The sequence below is a fragment of the Macaca mulatta genome, chromosome 20 (assembly GCF_049350105.2).
Source record: "Macaca mulatta isolate MMU2019108-1 chromosome 20, T2T-MMU8v2.0, whole genome shotgun sequence".
NCBI lineage: Eukaryota > Metazoa > Chordata > Mammalia > Primates > Cercopithecidae > Macaca > Macaca mulatta.
The window spans coordinates 81,087,003-81,103,513 of NC_133425.1; the positions used below are offsets into that span (position 1 = coordinate 81,087,003).

The 16,511-nt window shown below is 53.3% G+C and overlaps 2 protein-coding genes and 1 long non-coding RNA gene across 7 annotated transcripts in view; 1 reads left to right on the plus strand and 2 right to left on the minus strand.

The window, feature by feature from the left end:
• Positions 1 to 16,511, plus strand: part of COX4I1 (cytochrome c oxidase subunit 4I1) — a 240,267-nt gene that overhangs the window by 128,566 nt on the left and 95,190 nt on the right. The window lies entirely within an intron of this gene.
• On the minus strand, positions 1,964 to 4,481 carry LOC114674406 (uncharacterized). Of its 2 annotated transcripts, XR_013412278.1 has the most exons (3): positions 4,309 to 4,481; positions 3,185 to 3,313; positions 1,964 to 2,954 (listed from the first exon to the last, which is right to left on the minus strand). It is a non-coding gene; the product is annotated as an uncharacterized LOC114674406 (long non-coding RNA). The 2 variants fall into 2 exon arrangements; XR_003725486.2 differs by lacking the exon at positions 4,309 to 4,481 and having other exon boundaries at positions 1,964 to 2,649; positions 3,185 to 3,607.
• C20H16orf74 (chromosome 20 C16orf74 homolog) overlaps positions 7,844 to 16,511 on the minus strand; it is a 45,805-nt gene continuing 37,137 nt past the window's right edge. For 2 of the 3 annotated variants that reach the window (XM_028841078.2, XM_077987044.1), the window contains 2 exons: positions 10,803 to 10,946; positions 7,844 to 8,717 (listed from right to left, as the gene is read on the minus strand). In XM_028841078.2, coding sequence (XP_028696911.1) covers positions 8,659 to 8,717; positions 10,803 to 10,946 — 203 coding nt within the window. In that variant the 3' untranslated portion in view covers positions 7,844 to 8,658. Of the gene's footprint in view, positions 8,718 to 10,802; positions 11,141 to 16,511 lie in introns of those variants that run through there. The other variant, XM_077987043.1, reaches the window with a different exon arrangement.

Sequence of the window (16,511 nt, forward strand, 5' to 3'; positions counted from 1 at the left end):
AGGTAAGGAGCCACTGCTGTGGCATAAAGTGAGCCCAGCCTGTCTCCTGGAGTCTCCTGCGGGGAGCCTAGGGGAAAGCAGTAGCTAGCAGCTGGTGGTGTTTGCCACTGAGCTGAGGAGGGAGCTAGAAAAACAGTGGCACAACCAAAAAGACATACAGAATGGAAAACACCTCTCGGGGGTAACTCTTCCTGCCCTGCCTCCACTGAAACAAGCCAGGGATATGGCACAGAGCAGGACCTGAGAATAGGAAAGGATGACTTCACAAGCGAGGCGTCCCACTGTGCTCTGGGTGCTGTAGACACCTCTGCGACTCCTGCTGTGAGACGTGGGCATGCAGCACACCTTGGTCTGCGAGGGGGGCAACCACGTGACCTCCTGCAGGGCCAATTCCACCTGGTGCTCATGGCCCAGTGTTTCCGGCCAGCAGCAGTGGGTCTGATGGACTGGGCCCCTACCACTTCACCTGAGGCTGATTTTGAACATCACCTTTTCCCGGAGCTGTTGCAAGGCTTAAAGGGACTGACGCAGGTAAAGTCCTCAGTGGTGTCTGGCACAGCCTTGCTCAATAGATAGTGGCTTGTCCTCTAGGCAGCAGCAGGGCTTGTCTCTCAACATTCCTGCCAGGCGTTCCTCTCCCACGGAGTGCAGCATCCCACCAGGGCAGGGGCCAGCGGTGAAGCCAGAAAGATGGGTGGGGGCCAGCCTGAAGGGGCCTGCCCTTGTGAGCTACTTTGAAGAACTTGGACTTGATCCTGAAGGCAAATGGGAAGCCCTTTAAGGCAAGCCATCTCATTAGAGGAGACACTGGGGTGACATGACAGAGCTGCATTTTATTTATTTTATTAATATTTTTGAGACAGGTTTCACTCTGCCACCAAGGCCGGAGTGTAGTGGTGCAATCACAGCTCACTACAGCCTTGACCTCTTGGGCTCAAGTGATCCTCCTGCCTCAGCCTTCTGTATAGCTGAGACCACAGGCATGCACCAGCATACCCAGCTAATTTTTTTATTTTTTGTAGAGACAAGGTCTCATTTTGTTCCCCAGGCTAGTCTCAAACTCCTGGGCTCAAGGAATCCTTCCGCCTCAGCCTCCCAAAGTGCTGGGATTATAGGTGTGAGCCACCACACCCAGCCTATTTATTTTAGAGACCAGGTCTTGCTCTGTTCCCCAGGCTGGAATGTAGTGGCATGATAATAGCTCACTGCAACCTCAAACTCAGGCCATCCTCCTGCCTCAGCCTCCCAAAACAATGAGATTACAGGTGCACACCACCATGACCAGCCTAGATATACACTTTAGAAGGGAATTTAGGGTGCATGAAGTCAACGGTAGGATGCAGTATAGCATCAGGAGACTCACCTGGAGGCAGGCGAGCTGAGCAGCCAAGGCACCAAGAGTGGGGTCTGAATCTAGAGCCCATCTATACTCTGCCCAGAAGAGCCAGGCACAGGGAAGCTTCCAGATCCAACCCAGGTGGCCACAGGTATTTCCCCATCTACCTGTAGCTCTGCACAGCCTGGCAGCGTGGCCCACACCTCCCTGGGGGACCAGCATGTTCCTGCCTGCAGCGTGCCGGCTCCTGGGTTTGGCCGGGGAGCCATTGTGACAGCCCGCCGCGCACATTACGGCTGGGCCAGGCGTTCTCAAATGGCTCCGACATGGTGTGAATACACTCTTGTGTCTTTTTGCCATCTGCTGCTGTCATTAAAAAATTACATTTCCATCTGTTTTCACACTTTTCTCCCTCCCAACCTCCCTTCCTGGAGGAATACAACATGAATCCCAAGTTTCAAGACCAGAACGTTCCCTGGCCTCTTGGAACCTGGGAACATTCCCCGGACACACCAGGGTTAGGGTTAACGGGCTTTGCCGGCAGCCGGCGCCGTTAATTTCTATCTATTTCCTCTTCATTTGCCATTTACTGTGGCCCCGTGTTCCCCCAACACACACTTTGGGGGAGCCATTCACGAAGCTTTTTTATTGTTGGTTTTAATCAGTATGCTTGGCTTTGGCATTAAAAAATAAATGAAAAATAAACTGCAGACATTAGGAACCATTCCCCCAGGACGTATTTAAAGAACAGACAGAAAATAAGAATAGGGAGTGATGTTTTGGGTTCAACATAAATCCTCACTCTGGATTTGCTCCAAAGAGGCACCTACCCCCACCTACAGAGCATCCCCAGTCTTTGATGAAGCGTCCGGTTCACTGAGAACCCAACACCCCAGCAATGCTGTGGCAACGGGGATCAGCCTTGCTCTTCTCCAGCACAGCTGTGCAAACCTTGGCACTGGTGCTAGCATTTCCGGTTCCTTGCACGTGTTCATTCATGCTGTCTTCTACACTTCCTGGTTACTGTCTCCATTTGAAGATTAAGGAAACTGAGGCTCACAGGGGCCAAGTGACTTGCTCGAGGCCATCCAGCTGATAGGTGGAGTGCGGCAGCATCCTCTGAGGTTGGGGCCCCCAAACAGGATCCAAGTGGAAGTGGTTTATTTGGAAGGCATTCCCAAGAAGAGAGGTTGAGACGGGGAACTTCAGGAGCCGGTTCAGGTTAGCGAGCAGGTTTCTATGGCCGGCAGCCAGGGCTCAGTTCCACTGGGAACCTCTGGGCAGCTATGAAGCCTCGCTACTGAAAGTGTGGCCTGTGGACCATCGACATGAGCCAGCCCCTCAGGAGCTGGTTGGAGATGCACAATCACAGACCCCAGCCCAGACCTCTGCCTTTGAAGCAGAGCTCCACTGAGAGCACGTGACAGTTTGAGAAGAACAGTTCCTCCGACTTGCCCACCACACCACCAGTAAGGGGCAAGGAGGCAGGGGTATTTATCTATTGACCCCTCCTGGTATCGGGTGCAGGCTGCTCCCGAGAGTCTAAGGTCCCTAGTACCCCTGGTTGGTCTTCAGGAGCCCCCACCCCTGCCACACCTATTCATGCACCAGAGAGAACCTTGGAAAGGAAGAGGATGCTTGCAGTGGGCTGCTGGTGTCACAGCAATGGGTGGGCACCAGGAGCATCCACTAGATAGGACCCTAGGTGGGCTGCTGCGGGGCCCTCCCTCTTACTACCCCAGCCCACATTCATGCATTTGTGCAATTTCACACAATCCTCAGGTTCCCATTGCATTGTCCCCATTCCCTAGAAGAGCAAACTGAGGCTCAGAGAGGTTGACAGCCCACCTGATCATGATGACTTCCATTTAGAAACTGTTTGCTCTGTGCCAAACTCCACGTGGCGGTGGATGGGCTGCGTGGATGACTTCATGCAATCCTCATATGCTTCCATAAGGTAGGTAGTTACTATCCCCACTGTACAGGTGAAGAAAAGGCTCAGAGAGGTTGAGTGACTTTCCAGGATCACACAGCACAACGGGGAGCTGGCTGACACCAAAGCCCTTGCTCCTACCCACCCCCTGGTGCCAGGGCTGCAGTGGGTGCCCTTCCCCCAGCTCCCATGCCTTCCTATGTGAGAGCTTGCGCGGAGCAGGCCCCCCTCCGTCGTGCCCCTCCCTTCCTAGGGGAGGCAGAGCTTACGGGAAGCATACGAGGGGCAGAGGAGCTGTGCAGTGGGTACGCCATGGGGTTGACTGCAGTGTGGGGGGGCAGCTGTCACCAGGAAGGGTCTCTCTGCCCTTACTCAGCAGACATGATCGTGGGGCAACACCTCCAAAACGCTGACCTCGCTGGGGATGCGGACCAGGGTTGAGGCCTCTGGTCACACCAGGCCCAAAGCTGGGGATTGCTATGCATGCCTTGGGCCCCAGTTCCTCTAGGGGATAAGGGAACTCAGCCCAGGCCCCTGAGAGAAAGCCACACCCAGAGTCCTGGGGCCTTGCAGCCTCTAGCCGGCCCTCCCTCCGGTGTCCCCAGCTCAGAGCCCTCAGCCAGGTTGCTGTGGGCCCTGGAATCCTAGGGGAAGCCAGTGGATGACCAGCCATGGCAGACCACTGAGGAGTATTCAGGGAGGCATGAGGTTTCCTGCAACCCTGAGACCCAGCGCCCCCTGCATTCAAGAGGAGGGGCAGAGGGTCCAGTCTGGCTTCTAGGTGGACAGAAGGGGCTCTGAGAAGCCAGAAGGAAGGGGGCGACTATTTGCCTGGCCAATCAACAAGCGCAAGAGAAGCAGATCCCTTGGGTGGTAAGACCACAGGCTCTGGGTTTGATTCCCACCTCTGCCACTTACTTACCTCGGATGACCTTGGGCAAATGATTTAACCTCTAGGTGCCTCCCATCCCCCATCTGTAAAATGCGGGTAATAAAGATAACTGACCTGCGAGAGATTAGGTTATTGTTTCCGACTCACCTTTCCCCGTCTTTAGGAGAATTGTCTGTCCCTTCCTTGTGCCGTGCAACTTCCCAGCTCACAGTGTTGGGCTTGGCCATGTGACTTGCTTGGCTGAAGGAATGTGGGCACGTGTCGCAAGCAGAAGCTGCAAATGCATTGACTCTGCCTGTGCTCTGTGCCTCTGCCACCCACTGAGTGAATGAGCACACTCTGGTTGGTGCCTAAATGACAGGACACTTGGGGAAATCAGAGTCCAACTGCAGCTGATAAAGCCCAGCTCCTCGCAGCCAATCGGCAAGGCCACGGCCAACCCACAGACCCGTGAGTGAGGAATCAGTGCTTGCTGTTCTAAGCCACTGAGTTTGGGGGCGGAGGGGGTGGTTGTTACACAGCAACATCACAGCAAAAAGAAAACTGACTAATACACTATCTCTCAGGGTTTCCATGAGAATTATGTGAGTTAAAATATCTGTCAAGTGTTAAGTACAGTCCTGGTACATAGCAGGCAATATGAATGCTAAATAAGGGCCGGGCACAGTGGTGCACACCTGTAATCCCAGAGCTCAGGCAGGATCATTGCTTGAGCCCCAGCGTTCCATCACGCTATTGCACTTCAGCCTGGGTGACAGCGCAAGACTTTGTCTCTAAAAAACTAAACAAGGCTGGGTGCGGTGGCTCACGCCTGTAATCCCAGCACTTTGGTAGGCAGAGGCGGGCGGATCACCTGAGGTCAGGAGTTTGAGACCAACATGACCAATATGGCAAAAACCTGTCTCTACTAAAAATACAAAAATTAGCCAGGCGCGGCGGCGGGCGCCTGTAATCCCAGCTACTTGGGAGGCTGAGACATGAGAATCGCTTGAACCCAGGAGGCGGAGGTTGCAGTGAGCCGAGATCGTGCCATTGCACTCTAGCCTGGGCAACAGAGCAAGACTCTGTCTCAAAAAAAAAAAAAAAAAACAACCAAAAACTAAATAAATAAATAAATACGGTAGCGCCTATGATAGAGGTGCTGGGAATATACTGATGTGTGAGACTAAGTCACTACCTTTAGGAAATTTATTTATTAGAGACAGTGGCGGGGGTTCCTGGGGTGTAGGTGAGCTGATCAGCCTTAGGCTGTGAGCCCCAGCGACAAGGGACCTCTTCCTGTGATGCCCCGCACATCAGTGACTGTGAAACAACAGAAGGGCACCCCGCTCACAGGGGAGGGAGGGAACACGTGCTGTGGGAGCTGGAGGACAGCAAAGCTTCCTGCTGGCAGGGCCTGGCATGGAGGGGCACCAGGCTTCCATGGAACTGGACCTTGCAGAGAGACTGGGGTTGGGAGCAAAGGCGTTCCAGGGAGAACTGCCTGAACCGGGTGGCAGGTTGTAGTTTCCAAATGGGGCCACAACATCTCCCATCCACATTTTCTTCTTCTTTCTTCTTCTTCTTTCTCTTTCTTCTTCCTCCTTCTCCTTCTTTTTCCTCCTTCTCCTTCTCCTCCTCCTCCTCCTTCTCCTCCTCTCCTCCTCCTCCTCCCCCTCCTTCTTTTTTAGACACAGGGTCTTAATGCTGCGTCACTCAGGCTGGAGTGCAGCAGTGTGATCACAGCTCACTGCAGCCTCCAACTAGTGGGTCTACACTGCCACACCCAGTTTATTTTTATTTTTTATTTTTGTAATGACAGGGTCTCACTACATTGCCCAGGTTGGTCTTGAACTCCTGGCTTCAAGTGATCCTCCTCCCTGGGCCTCCCAAAGCACTGGGATTATAGGCAGAAGCCACTGCACTCAGCCTGTGCTCTATTTATGCCTTTGACTTTGTTCCCATCAGGAGATGGTGCCTATGTTCCCTTCTTTTTAATCTAGGAAGGCCCGTGACGACCGCCAAAGTGATGTGATGTGACTTCAGAGAGTAGGCCATCACAGGCGATGCGGCTTCCACCTGATTTTCTGGAGATGCTCTTGCTTGGATGTCAGGGGCCATGCTGTGAGGAAGCCCAAGCCGCCCCGGGAGAGGTTCTTGTGGAGAAAAACAAGAGCCCAGAACCAACTTGGCAGCCACGTGGTAGGTGCTTGCCCATGTGGGTGTGCCATCTTGGAAGTGGATCTTCTAGCCCCAGATGACATACATGCCTCAGCTGGTGTCTCATGAAACAGACAAACTCTCTCTTCAGGCCCTGTCCAAATTGCAGATTTGTGGGCAAAACAGATGATGGTTGTTGTTTCACACTAAATATTTGTTGTGCAGCAATGGTAACCAGAACAAGAGGCATGTGTACAAGGAAAATCAAGGAGTTCAGCTTAATTGGAGTGGAGGGTGAGCAAGGCTAAGCCTTTGGCCTCTTAGGGATCATGGAGAATTTTTGGAGGCTGCTAAGCAGGCAGTGGAGGGCTCAGACATTAAGCAAGCAGCAGAGGATAGGACAGAAGTAGGAGAAGGTAAGCATCAAGCATCAGCAGGCATTCCGTTTTTTTTCTTCCTTCCTTCCTTCCTTCCTTCCTTCCTTCCTTCCTTCCCTCCCTCCTTCCTTCCATTTTGTTTTGTTTTGTTTGTTTTGTTTTGTTTTGTTTTGTTTTGAGATAGAGTCTCACTCTGTCACTCAGGCTGGAGTGCAGTGGCATGATCTCAGCTCACAGCAACTTCCACCTCTCGGGTACAAGTGATTCTCATGTCTCAGCCTCCCAAGTAGCTAGAGATTACAGGCATGTGCCACCATGCCCTGCTAATTTTTGTATTTTTAGTAGAGACAAGGTTTTGCCATGTTGGCCAGGCTGCTCTCAAACTCCTAGTATCAAGTGAAATAGAATCTCACTCTGTTGCCCAGGCTGGAGTGCGACGGCACCACTGTAGTTCAGTATAGCCTCAATGTCCTGGGCTCAAGCGATCCTCCCACCCTGGCCTCCCTAGTAGCTGGGAGTACAGGTGTGCACGACTACACCTGGCTAATTTTTAAAACTTTTAGTAGAGATAGGGCTCTATGTTGCCCAGGCTGGTCTTGAACTCCTGGGCTCAAGTGATCCACCCACCCTGGCCTCCCAAAGCCCTGGGATTATAGGCATGGGCCACCATGCTGGGCACCGATTGAGAATTTCAAGGTGCAACAGCAGAACGTTGAACCCAGCATGGGCCTTCTGAGACGGGCCCTGTGGCAGTGTGCAGGACACGTCCAGAGAGCTGGCCCTGGCCGTGGGGCCCACTATATTCCTGGCATGCTCCATCGCCTCCTCCTGACCCAAGAAGCAGGATTCACCATTTGTGGCTGGGTGCGGTGGCTCACGCCTATAATCCCAGCACTTTGGGAGGCTGAGGCGGGTAGATCACCTGAGGTCAGGAGTTCAAGACTAGCCTGGCCAACATAGTGAAACGCTGTCTCTACTAAAAATACAAAAATTAGCCAGGCATGGTGACTCATGCCTGTAATCCCAGCTACTCAGGAGTCTGAGGCAGGAGAATCGCTTGAACCCGGGAGGCGGACACTGCAGTGAGCTGAGATTGCGCCATTGCACTCCAGCCTGGGAAACAAGAGCGAGACTCTGTCTCAAAAAAAATAAAAAAGGATTCACCATTTGTTACAGAGGATCTTTATTTATAATGCAAAAAAAAGAAATTATAAATCCCATTTTGGACTGTTCCCACATCTGTACAACAACTTATAAAAAACAGCCACTCTTGCCGGGCGCGGTGGCTCAAGCCTGTAATCCCAGCACTTTGGGAGGCCGAGACGGGCGGATCACGATGTCAGGAGTTCGAGACCATCCTGGCTAACACGGTGAAACCCCGTCTCTACTAAAAAATACAAAAAACTAGCCGGGCGAGGTGGTGGGCGCCTGTAGTCCCAGCTACTCGGGAGGCTGAGGCAGGAGAATGGCGTAAAAACCCGGGAGGCGGAGCTTGCAATGAGCTGAGATCCGGCCACTGCACTCCAGCCTGGGCGACACAGCAAGACTCCGTCTCAAAAAAAAAAAAAAAAACAAAAAAAAAAACAGCCACTCCACCTGCAAGAAGTTCTTGTTTGTGCTTATGGCAGGGGCACGTATTTGCACAGCCCGTGGGGCTGGGAAGGTGTGTTTGTCCTGAAGAGAGCCTCTCCCTGGGACCCCAACAGCCAGGACCATGGAGCTCCCTTGCACCAGGCTGGAGTCAGCAAGACCCTGGAGGTGTCAGAGGTCCAGTCCACTCAGCAGGGTCGGGAAACACTGTTCCGGAAGCAGGCAGGCTGGATTCCTCGCTGGTCCTGCCACATCTCTCCCAGCGGAGACCCAGATTCGCTCAGTTCCCATCCAAGGTATTCAGCACACCTGCTCCAGGCAGCCACGCCCCCGGACACCTGAAGCTGGGACCCCGCAGCAGGAGCCCACCAGACAAATCCACGACACCTCCTCAGGCTTCTGGGTCGAGTTCTCCATCATCCGGGCACGACCCTGTCTCATCCAACCAGACTAGGAGAAAGAGGGGATGGTGACACCTGGATGCACCCCGCCCCCACCACACCCAGGCCCGCTTCCCTGGGAGCTGCAGGGCTGAGGCCTCTGGGATTCCTTGCTTTCTGGTGCTGCCAGAGGCAGAGATGGGACCCAGCCCAGTGATGCTGGATCCTTCTGGGTGAGTCGGATCCCGGAGCTGCTTAAGTTTCAGAGGAACTCCTCCCAGGGTTCAGGAACCTCCCTAGGGCTCGGACCCTGCAGAGTAACCCTGTGTCTCCCCTCTGCCCACACTGGTCCTGGAAGCAGGCAAAGTGGCATGATCCCATTTTATAGGTGAGGACACAGGCTCAGAGAGGGAAGAGACTGTGACAGCTGAGCTAAGGACCTGGGCCTCTGTCCGCCCACACTGGGCTCTCTGATTAGACAGCACTGGGGTGCAGGAGGAGCACTGCAGCAGGAGCCCAGCTCTTCTCCCACCTTGCTGTGTGTCCCTGGGCAAGGCACTGTCCCTCTCTGGACCTGTTTGTTTCCCCATTTCTAAACTAGAGATAAGGGTTGGAATGAGAATTAAATGAGATTTGTGAAAAGCATTTAGCCTGGTGCCAGGCACTTGGAAAGGTCACAGAGGAAGGCACCCCACTGCACCCACCATGGCTCCACCCAGCACCTGCACTGGTCCAACCCAGAGGGGCCTGACAGCTTTCTCCCAGTCACTTGCTCTGCCGGGCAAGCGGAGACCCAAGCTCAGGACATCTGGAAGGGTCTACAGATCCCCCCTCCCAGACAGCCTTCCACGTACCCTACATCAGCCTCATGGGTGCCGTGTCGCTTACATGGGCCCAGCGAGACCCACGTCACAATGGCTGTCAACTAACTGATGCCACCTGTGGGGAGGGCATCCGGCCTGGGGGCCATGGTGTGAAGTGCAGATCACACAGCCTGGGGCTGCTTCCCCGCTGCACCACTGACCAGCTGCACGGCAAGTGTCTCAGCCTCTCTCAACCTCAGATTACCCATTTCTAAAATGGGGATGCGGCTGGGTGCGGTGGCTCATGCCTGTAATCCCATCACTTTGGGAGGCCCAGGCAGGCGGATCACCTGAGGTCAGGAGTTTGAAACCAGCCTGACCAACACGACGAAACCCCATATCTACTAAAATACAAAAATTAGCTGGGCATGGTGGTGGGCACCTGTAATCCTAGCTATTCAGGAGGCTGAGGCAGAAGAATCACTTGAACAAGGGAGATGGAGGTTGCAGTTAGCCGAGATTGCACCACAGCACTCCAGCCTGAGCAACAGAGCAAAACTCCATCTCAAAAAATAAATAAATACAAATAATAAAATGGGGATGAAATCTGTACTTAACTCTGAGAATTCCTGTAAGAACTAAATAAGAAAATCCACTCATTACACTCAGTACAGTGCAACCTATCATGACCATCCCCAATATCATTATTATTCATAGCAGCAGCCTTCAGCACCTGGTGTAGGCCCAGCTCAATAAATCTTTGCTCGATGAATACGTGAACAATTTGTCCCACCAGCACCAGAGGTATCACCGAGGGGCAGGTGGGGGAGCCGATTTGGGCCTGTGTCCCACCTCCTCACCCTCTCCCTGGGAAGAACTCTATTTCCTCCCTGCTCCCAGCAGTGAGCTGCATCTGGAAGGCCCAGGGTCCGGCCCCAGCCTGGGCATGGGCTGTGTTTCCCAGTCTGTCCTGTCCAGCCAAACTGCAGCAGCCAACAAGACGGAGGAGCGGTCCTCCCGCTGGCAGGGGAAGGAGCATCCATCAATTACCTTGGCTGGCGGGAGCCACAGTGTGGCAGGCCAGCCCGGCCCCATCCATCAATCGTACTGGCTGCTGGCAGAGGCTGTCTACTAATTACTTAACACGCCGCGTCGTGCTGAGGCTGGCGCCGTGGCAGGGGGCTCACGGTGCAGTGTACACAGGTCTGACCATAAATGCTTAATGAACCCAGGGGGAGGTGGGGACGCAAGCTCGGCCCCGTGGCCCAGAAGGACGCCCCTGAGAGCTGTCTCCACCAGGCCACCAGGCCCCCAGACCCGACCCTGCTTGGCGGCAGAGGAGACGGCCTCACCTGTGTTCCCCGAGTCCCTCGGCAGCATCATGCCTGTGGGGGTGGGGGGCGTGATGATGATGTCGGGCACATCCAGGTGCTTGTCGTTCAGGACGGGGGCCTCTTCGTGGCTGCTGCTGCTGCTGCTGACACACATTTTAAAGCCTGAGAAGCCAGGCGTGGAGCACACACGCACGTACACACACAACAGAGAGACAGGCATCAGTGGCCGCCAGGAACCGCGGGTGCCACCCCCCCTTCATCACCTGAGTCCTGACGCCTCGCAGCAAGGGGCGCAGCTGTCCCCGCATCACAGATGAAAACCTGAGTCTCAGGAATGTCAAAGGAGCCCCCAACACATCTCCCAGAACCATGAGTCGGGAAACAGATTTTGGGAAATGCTGATCACAGGCTAGTTGGCCTCTAGGTCCAGTTTTCAGCCTTCACCATGTGGCCCAGCCAGCTGCAGCCCCATTTCTGGCCACCAGCCCCTACTCTGCAAAGCGCTCACACTTCCCCAGACTCCCTGGGCTCCCGGGGCCCTTTTGTGCCTTTGCATATGCTGTTCCCCCGGCCTGGGATGCTCTTTCTTCCTCTGCCTGAGTAACAAGCTCCTGCTTATCCTTCAAAGCCTGGTGCAACGGGCTCTTCCTTGGGAAAGGTGTCCCAGCAGATCTGGCCTCTCCCTCTTCTGCCTGTCTGCGTTTACTCATTCATCAATGAATGACACGATTTGTTTTTATTTCTACCTCTCTTTGCTGTGAACACCTGGAGGACAGTCTCTACTTCATTCATCTGTGTTTCCCTTGAGCTCAGCACATGCTCGAGACAGAGTAAGTAGGAGTGCTTTAAATTTTAAATGCGGGCTGGGTGGTGGCTCATGCCTATAATCCTAGCGCTTTGGGAGGCCGAGATGGGCAGATCACTTGAGGTAAGGAGTTCAAGACCAGCCTGGCCAACATGGTGAAACCTCGTCTCTACTAAAATACAAAAATTAGCTGGGCGTGATAGCACACACCTGTAATCCCAGCTACTCGGGAGGCTGAAGCAGGAGAATCACTTGAACCCGGGAGGCAGAGATTGAAGTGAGCTGAGATCGCACCATTGCACTCTAACCTAAGTGACAGAGTGAGACTCCATCAAAAAAAAAAAAAAAAAAAGGCCAGGTGCAGTGGCTTACAACTATAATCCCAGCACTTTGGGAGGCCAAGGCGGGCAGATCACCTAAGGTCAGGAGTTCAAGACCAGCCTGACCAACACGGAGAAACCCTGTCTCTACTAAAAATAAAAATAAAAAAATTAGCTGGGCATGGTGTTGTGTGCCTGTAATCCCAGCTACTCGGGAGGCTGAGGCAGGAGAATCGCTTGAACCTGGGAGGCAGAGGTTGAAGTGAGTTGAGATTGCACCATTGCACTTCAGCCTAAGTGACAGAGTAAGAATCCATCTAAAAAAAAAAAAAAAAAAGGCCGGGCATGGTGGTTTACACCTGTAATCCCAGCACTTTGGGAGGCCGAGGTGGGCAGATCACTTGAGGTCAGGAGTTCAAGACCAGCCTGGCCAACATGGTGAAACCCCCGTCTCTACTAAAATACAAAAATTAGCTGGGCGTGGTGGCACACACCTGTAATCTCAGTTACTCAGGAGGCTGAGGCAAGAGAATTGCTTGAACCTGGGAGGCAGAGGTTGAAGTGAGCTGAGATCCTACCATTGCACTCCAGCCTAAGTGACAGAGTGAGACTCTGTCTAAACAAAAAGAAGGCCAGGCACGGTGGCTCACACCTGTAATCCCAGCACTTTGGGAGGCCGAAGTGGGCGGATCACCTAAGGTCGGGAGTTTGAGACCAGCCTGACCAACATGGAGAAACCCCATCTCTACTAAAACTACAAAAAAAGTTAGCTGGGCATGGTGGTGTGCGCCTGTAATCCCAGCTACTCGGGAGGCTGAGGCAGGAGAATAGCTTTAACCCAGGAGGCAGAGGTTGCAGTGAGCCTAGATCGTGCCATCACACTCCAGCCTGGGCAACAAGAGTGAAACTCCGTCTCAAAATAATAATAATAATAATTTTAAACACAACCAAAAACCCTTCAGGCAGCATTAAGCTAGGTGTTACAATCCTTGTCTCTATGCCCCATCACTTTGGTTTTGCCCCAAACAATGCCAGGCTGGGATAAATTAGCTCAAGTATCAGAGCCCTTGACCAAAGGGAGAAGCTGAGTAATAAGGGGTTGGGGGGGTATTTTTCCTACTGTTCTCGGGCCTTCCTTGACCACTATTAGGACAATGTTCCTAAGTGACCATTGTAGGGTCAGTGTGGGGGTTCTAAAACATGGCTCTGAGAGGTGGAGTCTAAGCCCTTGAGTGTGGGTGGACTTAGTGACTTGCTTCCAACAATAGGACAGACATGATGGTGTGTGACTTCCACAGTGAGGTTATAAAAGACATTGCAACTTCCTCTTTGCTCTCTCTTGGAACACTTGCTCTTGGGGAAGCCAGTCACCATGTTACAAGGATGCTCAAGCTGTGGAGAAGCTCATGTGGGTGAGGAATCAAGGCCTCTAGCGAACAACCACGAGGGAGCCACCTCAGCCCCAGAGCCTCCAGCCCCAGTCCAGCCATCAGATGAGACTGCAGCCCTGGCTAACATTTTGGATGTAACATCATGATTGACCCTGAGCCAGAACCACCCAGATAAGCCACTCCTCAATTCCTGACCCACAGAAACTCTGAGATAATAAAGGTTTGATGTTTAAGTCACAAAGTTTTGGCATAGTTTGTTATGCAGTGATAGATTACTGATAGAGTTAGCAAATCTTTCCCTGACTCCAATAGGAAGGGATGGCAGGTGTACAGTGGGAATCTCATACCTGGCTGTGGGGAAATCACAGGGGGCTTCTCAGGGCAACCTTTGTTCACCTAAGGGGTGTTCCTCTGAGAGGCAGGTTACACCTGAGCTGTCAGGGACAATCTGTTTGAATCCACAAAAAAAAGTACAACTAGAGGACCTGGAGCCATGCCATTCAGGCCAAATTCTTGTTTCATCTGCAACTTGACCAAGGCGGTAGGCTCAGAAAAACTGAAGGCAGCAGGCACATTGGCTTTGGAATCAGGCCACCAGCTGTGTGACCCCGGGTGCACTGCACCTCCTCTCCAGGCCCTTTGTGTAGTAAAGAATTTAACCTTGCCTAAAAAGAGGTCTGGTCTCCGTCCATGGTTTCTGGGAGGTGCTCTCTAAGCCCTTGGAATATCTTGCCTGATAGGAGAGTCTTTGTTTGCCAGGGGCTGTGGTTACACTGGGTGTCCAAAGGCATGATTGATGGAGGGGGGCTCTGAGTCATGCCCAGAGAGATGGCAGCCTGCAGGCTGAGCTCCAAAGTGAGCAATCAATCAGCCTCTAGAGGAGCTCCAGTGCCTTCGTCTCCTGGGGTTGCCACAACAAAGCACCATCAACCGGGTGGCTGGAACAACAGACACTCATTGTCTTATAGATCTGGAGGCCAGAAGTTCCAGATCCAGGTGTCGGCAGGGTTGGTTCCTCCAGAGGCTGCAAGGGAGACTGTTCCAAGCCTGTCCCCTGGCTTCTGGTGGTTGTTGACAATCTAGCGTTCCTAGGCTTATAGAAGCTCCCCATCTCTGCCTCTTGCCTTCACATTGTATTCTCCCTGTGTCTTGTCTCTGTCCAGATTCCCGCCCCCAATTCCCAGCCTTTTTTTGAGACAGGTCTTGCTCTGTCGCCCAGGCTGCAGTGCAGTGGCATGATCGCAGCTCACTGCAACCTCTGCCTCTCAGGTTCAAACAATTCTCCTGCCTCAGCCTCCCAAGTAGTTGGGATTACAGGCATGCACCAGCACGCCCAGCTAATTTTTGTATTTTTCGTAGAGCCAGGGTCTCACCATATTGACCAGGCTGGTCTCAAACTCCTGACCTCAGGTGATCCACCCACCTCGGCCTCCCAAAGTGCTGGGATCACAGGCATGAGCCACTGCACCCAGCGCAGATTTCCCTTTTTTGATAAGGACACCCGTCATATTGGACTAGGAGCTCACACTACTAAAATGACCTCATCTTAACTCATTACACCTGCAAAGACACTACTCCCAAGAAGGCCACATTTTGAGGCCCTGGGGTGAGGAGGTTGACTTAGGAATTTTTGGGAGACACAGTTCAATCCATAATGCCCTGTAAGAACTCTGGACACGGAGGCCAGGGGCTTCCCTCCTGGCGATGCTCCGTGCTGTCACTCACCACCGTCAGGAGGAGTTGGCTCCCTGCCCATGGCTCCACAGGGAGGGGACAGTGGGAGCCTGTGCCTGGAGCTCTCATGGGATCTGCCCTGTGAGCGTCTTCCCTTTGGTCTTAACCTAGGTCCCTTCCCTGGAATGAGCCATAGCCAGGAATCAGAGCCTCTAGTGACTTCTGTGGGTCCTTTCAGCAACTGAACAAACATGAGGGTGGCTTGGGGAACCCCCAAACTTGCAGCTGCTGGCAGAGGGTGGGTGGTCATGTGTGCCCCCCACCCCGACTTCTGTTAGTCTAACTCTTTGCAGCTTTCTTGTTTTCATGGACAAGCACGGGGTGGTAGTGGCAGAATCAGCTGAGTCCCTGGGCTAGGGAGAGACCGCCACGGTTCCTGGCACACACGGCTGGTGTGAGGTGACCATGATGAACCCCCTTTGACCTGTGCACAGCCAGTCACTTCCCTCCCCTCATTCTCAGCCCAGTGACCAGCATCCGCCCCTCACCCAGGCACTGCCCCGTCACCTCCCTACCTTCTGAACCCCAACCGTGTTTCCTCCTTTGGAAGACTGTATGTATGTATGTATGTATGTATGTATGTATGTATGTATGAGACGGAGTCTTGCTCTGTTGCCCAGCCTGGAATGCAGTGGCTTGATCTCGGCTCACTGCAACCTCCATCTCCTGGGTTCAAGTGATTCTTCTGCCTCAGCTTCCTGAGTAGCTGGGACTACAGGCGCCCGCCACCACACCCAGCTAATTTTTTTTTTTTGAAGTGGAGTCTCGCTCATTGCCCAGGCTGGAGTGCAGTGGTGCGATCTCAGCTCACTGCAAGCTCTGCCTCCCGGGTTCACACCATTCTCCTGCCTCAGCCTCCCGAGTAGCTGGGACTACAGGTGCCTGCCACCATGCCCGGCTAAGTTTTTGTATTTTTAGTAGAGACGGGGTTTCACCATGTTGGCCAGGATGGTCTCGATCTCCTGATCTCGTGATCCACCTGCCTTGGCCTCCCAAAGTGCTGGGCTTACAGGCATGAGCCACCGCGCCCGGTCTTGGAAGATTCTTGGCCCCTGACTGGGTAGTTTTGAGGGAAGAGGCCACTTCAGCCTGACAGAACTCTAAGCCCCTCAGCAGCACCCACATAGCCCCTCCGAAGCAGGTCTAACGCAGTGGGGTTTGAACCGTCTTTAAAGAAGAGAACGTTTCTCCTGCAATCTTGCACAGAAGCCCAGAGTGTGAAACAAATCAAAGGAAGTCACTTGGAGAGAGGCATCCCTACCCCAAACAACCACAAACAAAAGGATGTGTTGCCAACCGCCCAGACAAGCTACGGGGGCCGTAGGCGTGGGCTCCTTCAGGCTCCATTGCCACCGTGCTCGGTGTCACCAGCCCCATCTCACAGATGTGGAAACTGGGGACCTAAGAGAGTAATATCTGCACACAACTGAACAGCTAGTGGGAGGCAGAGCCAGGATCCATCCCCAAACTGGAATCT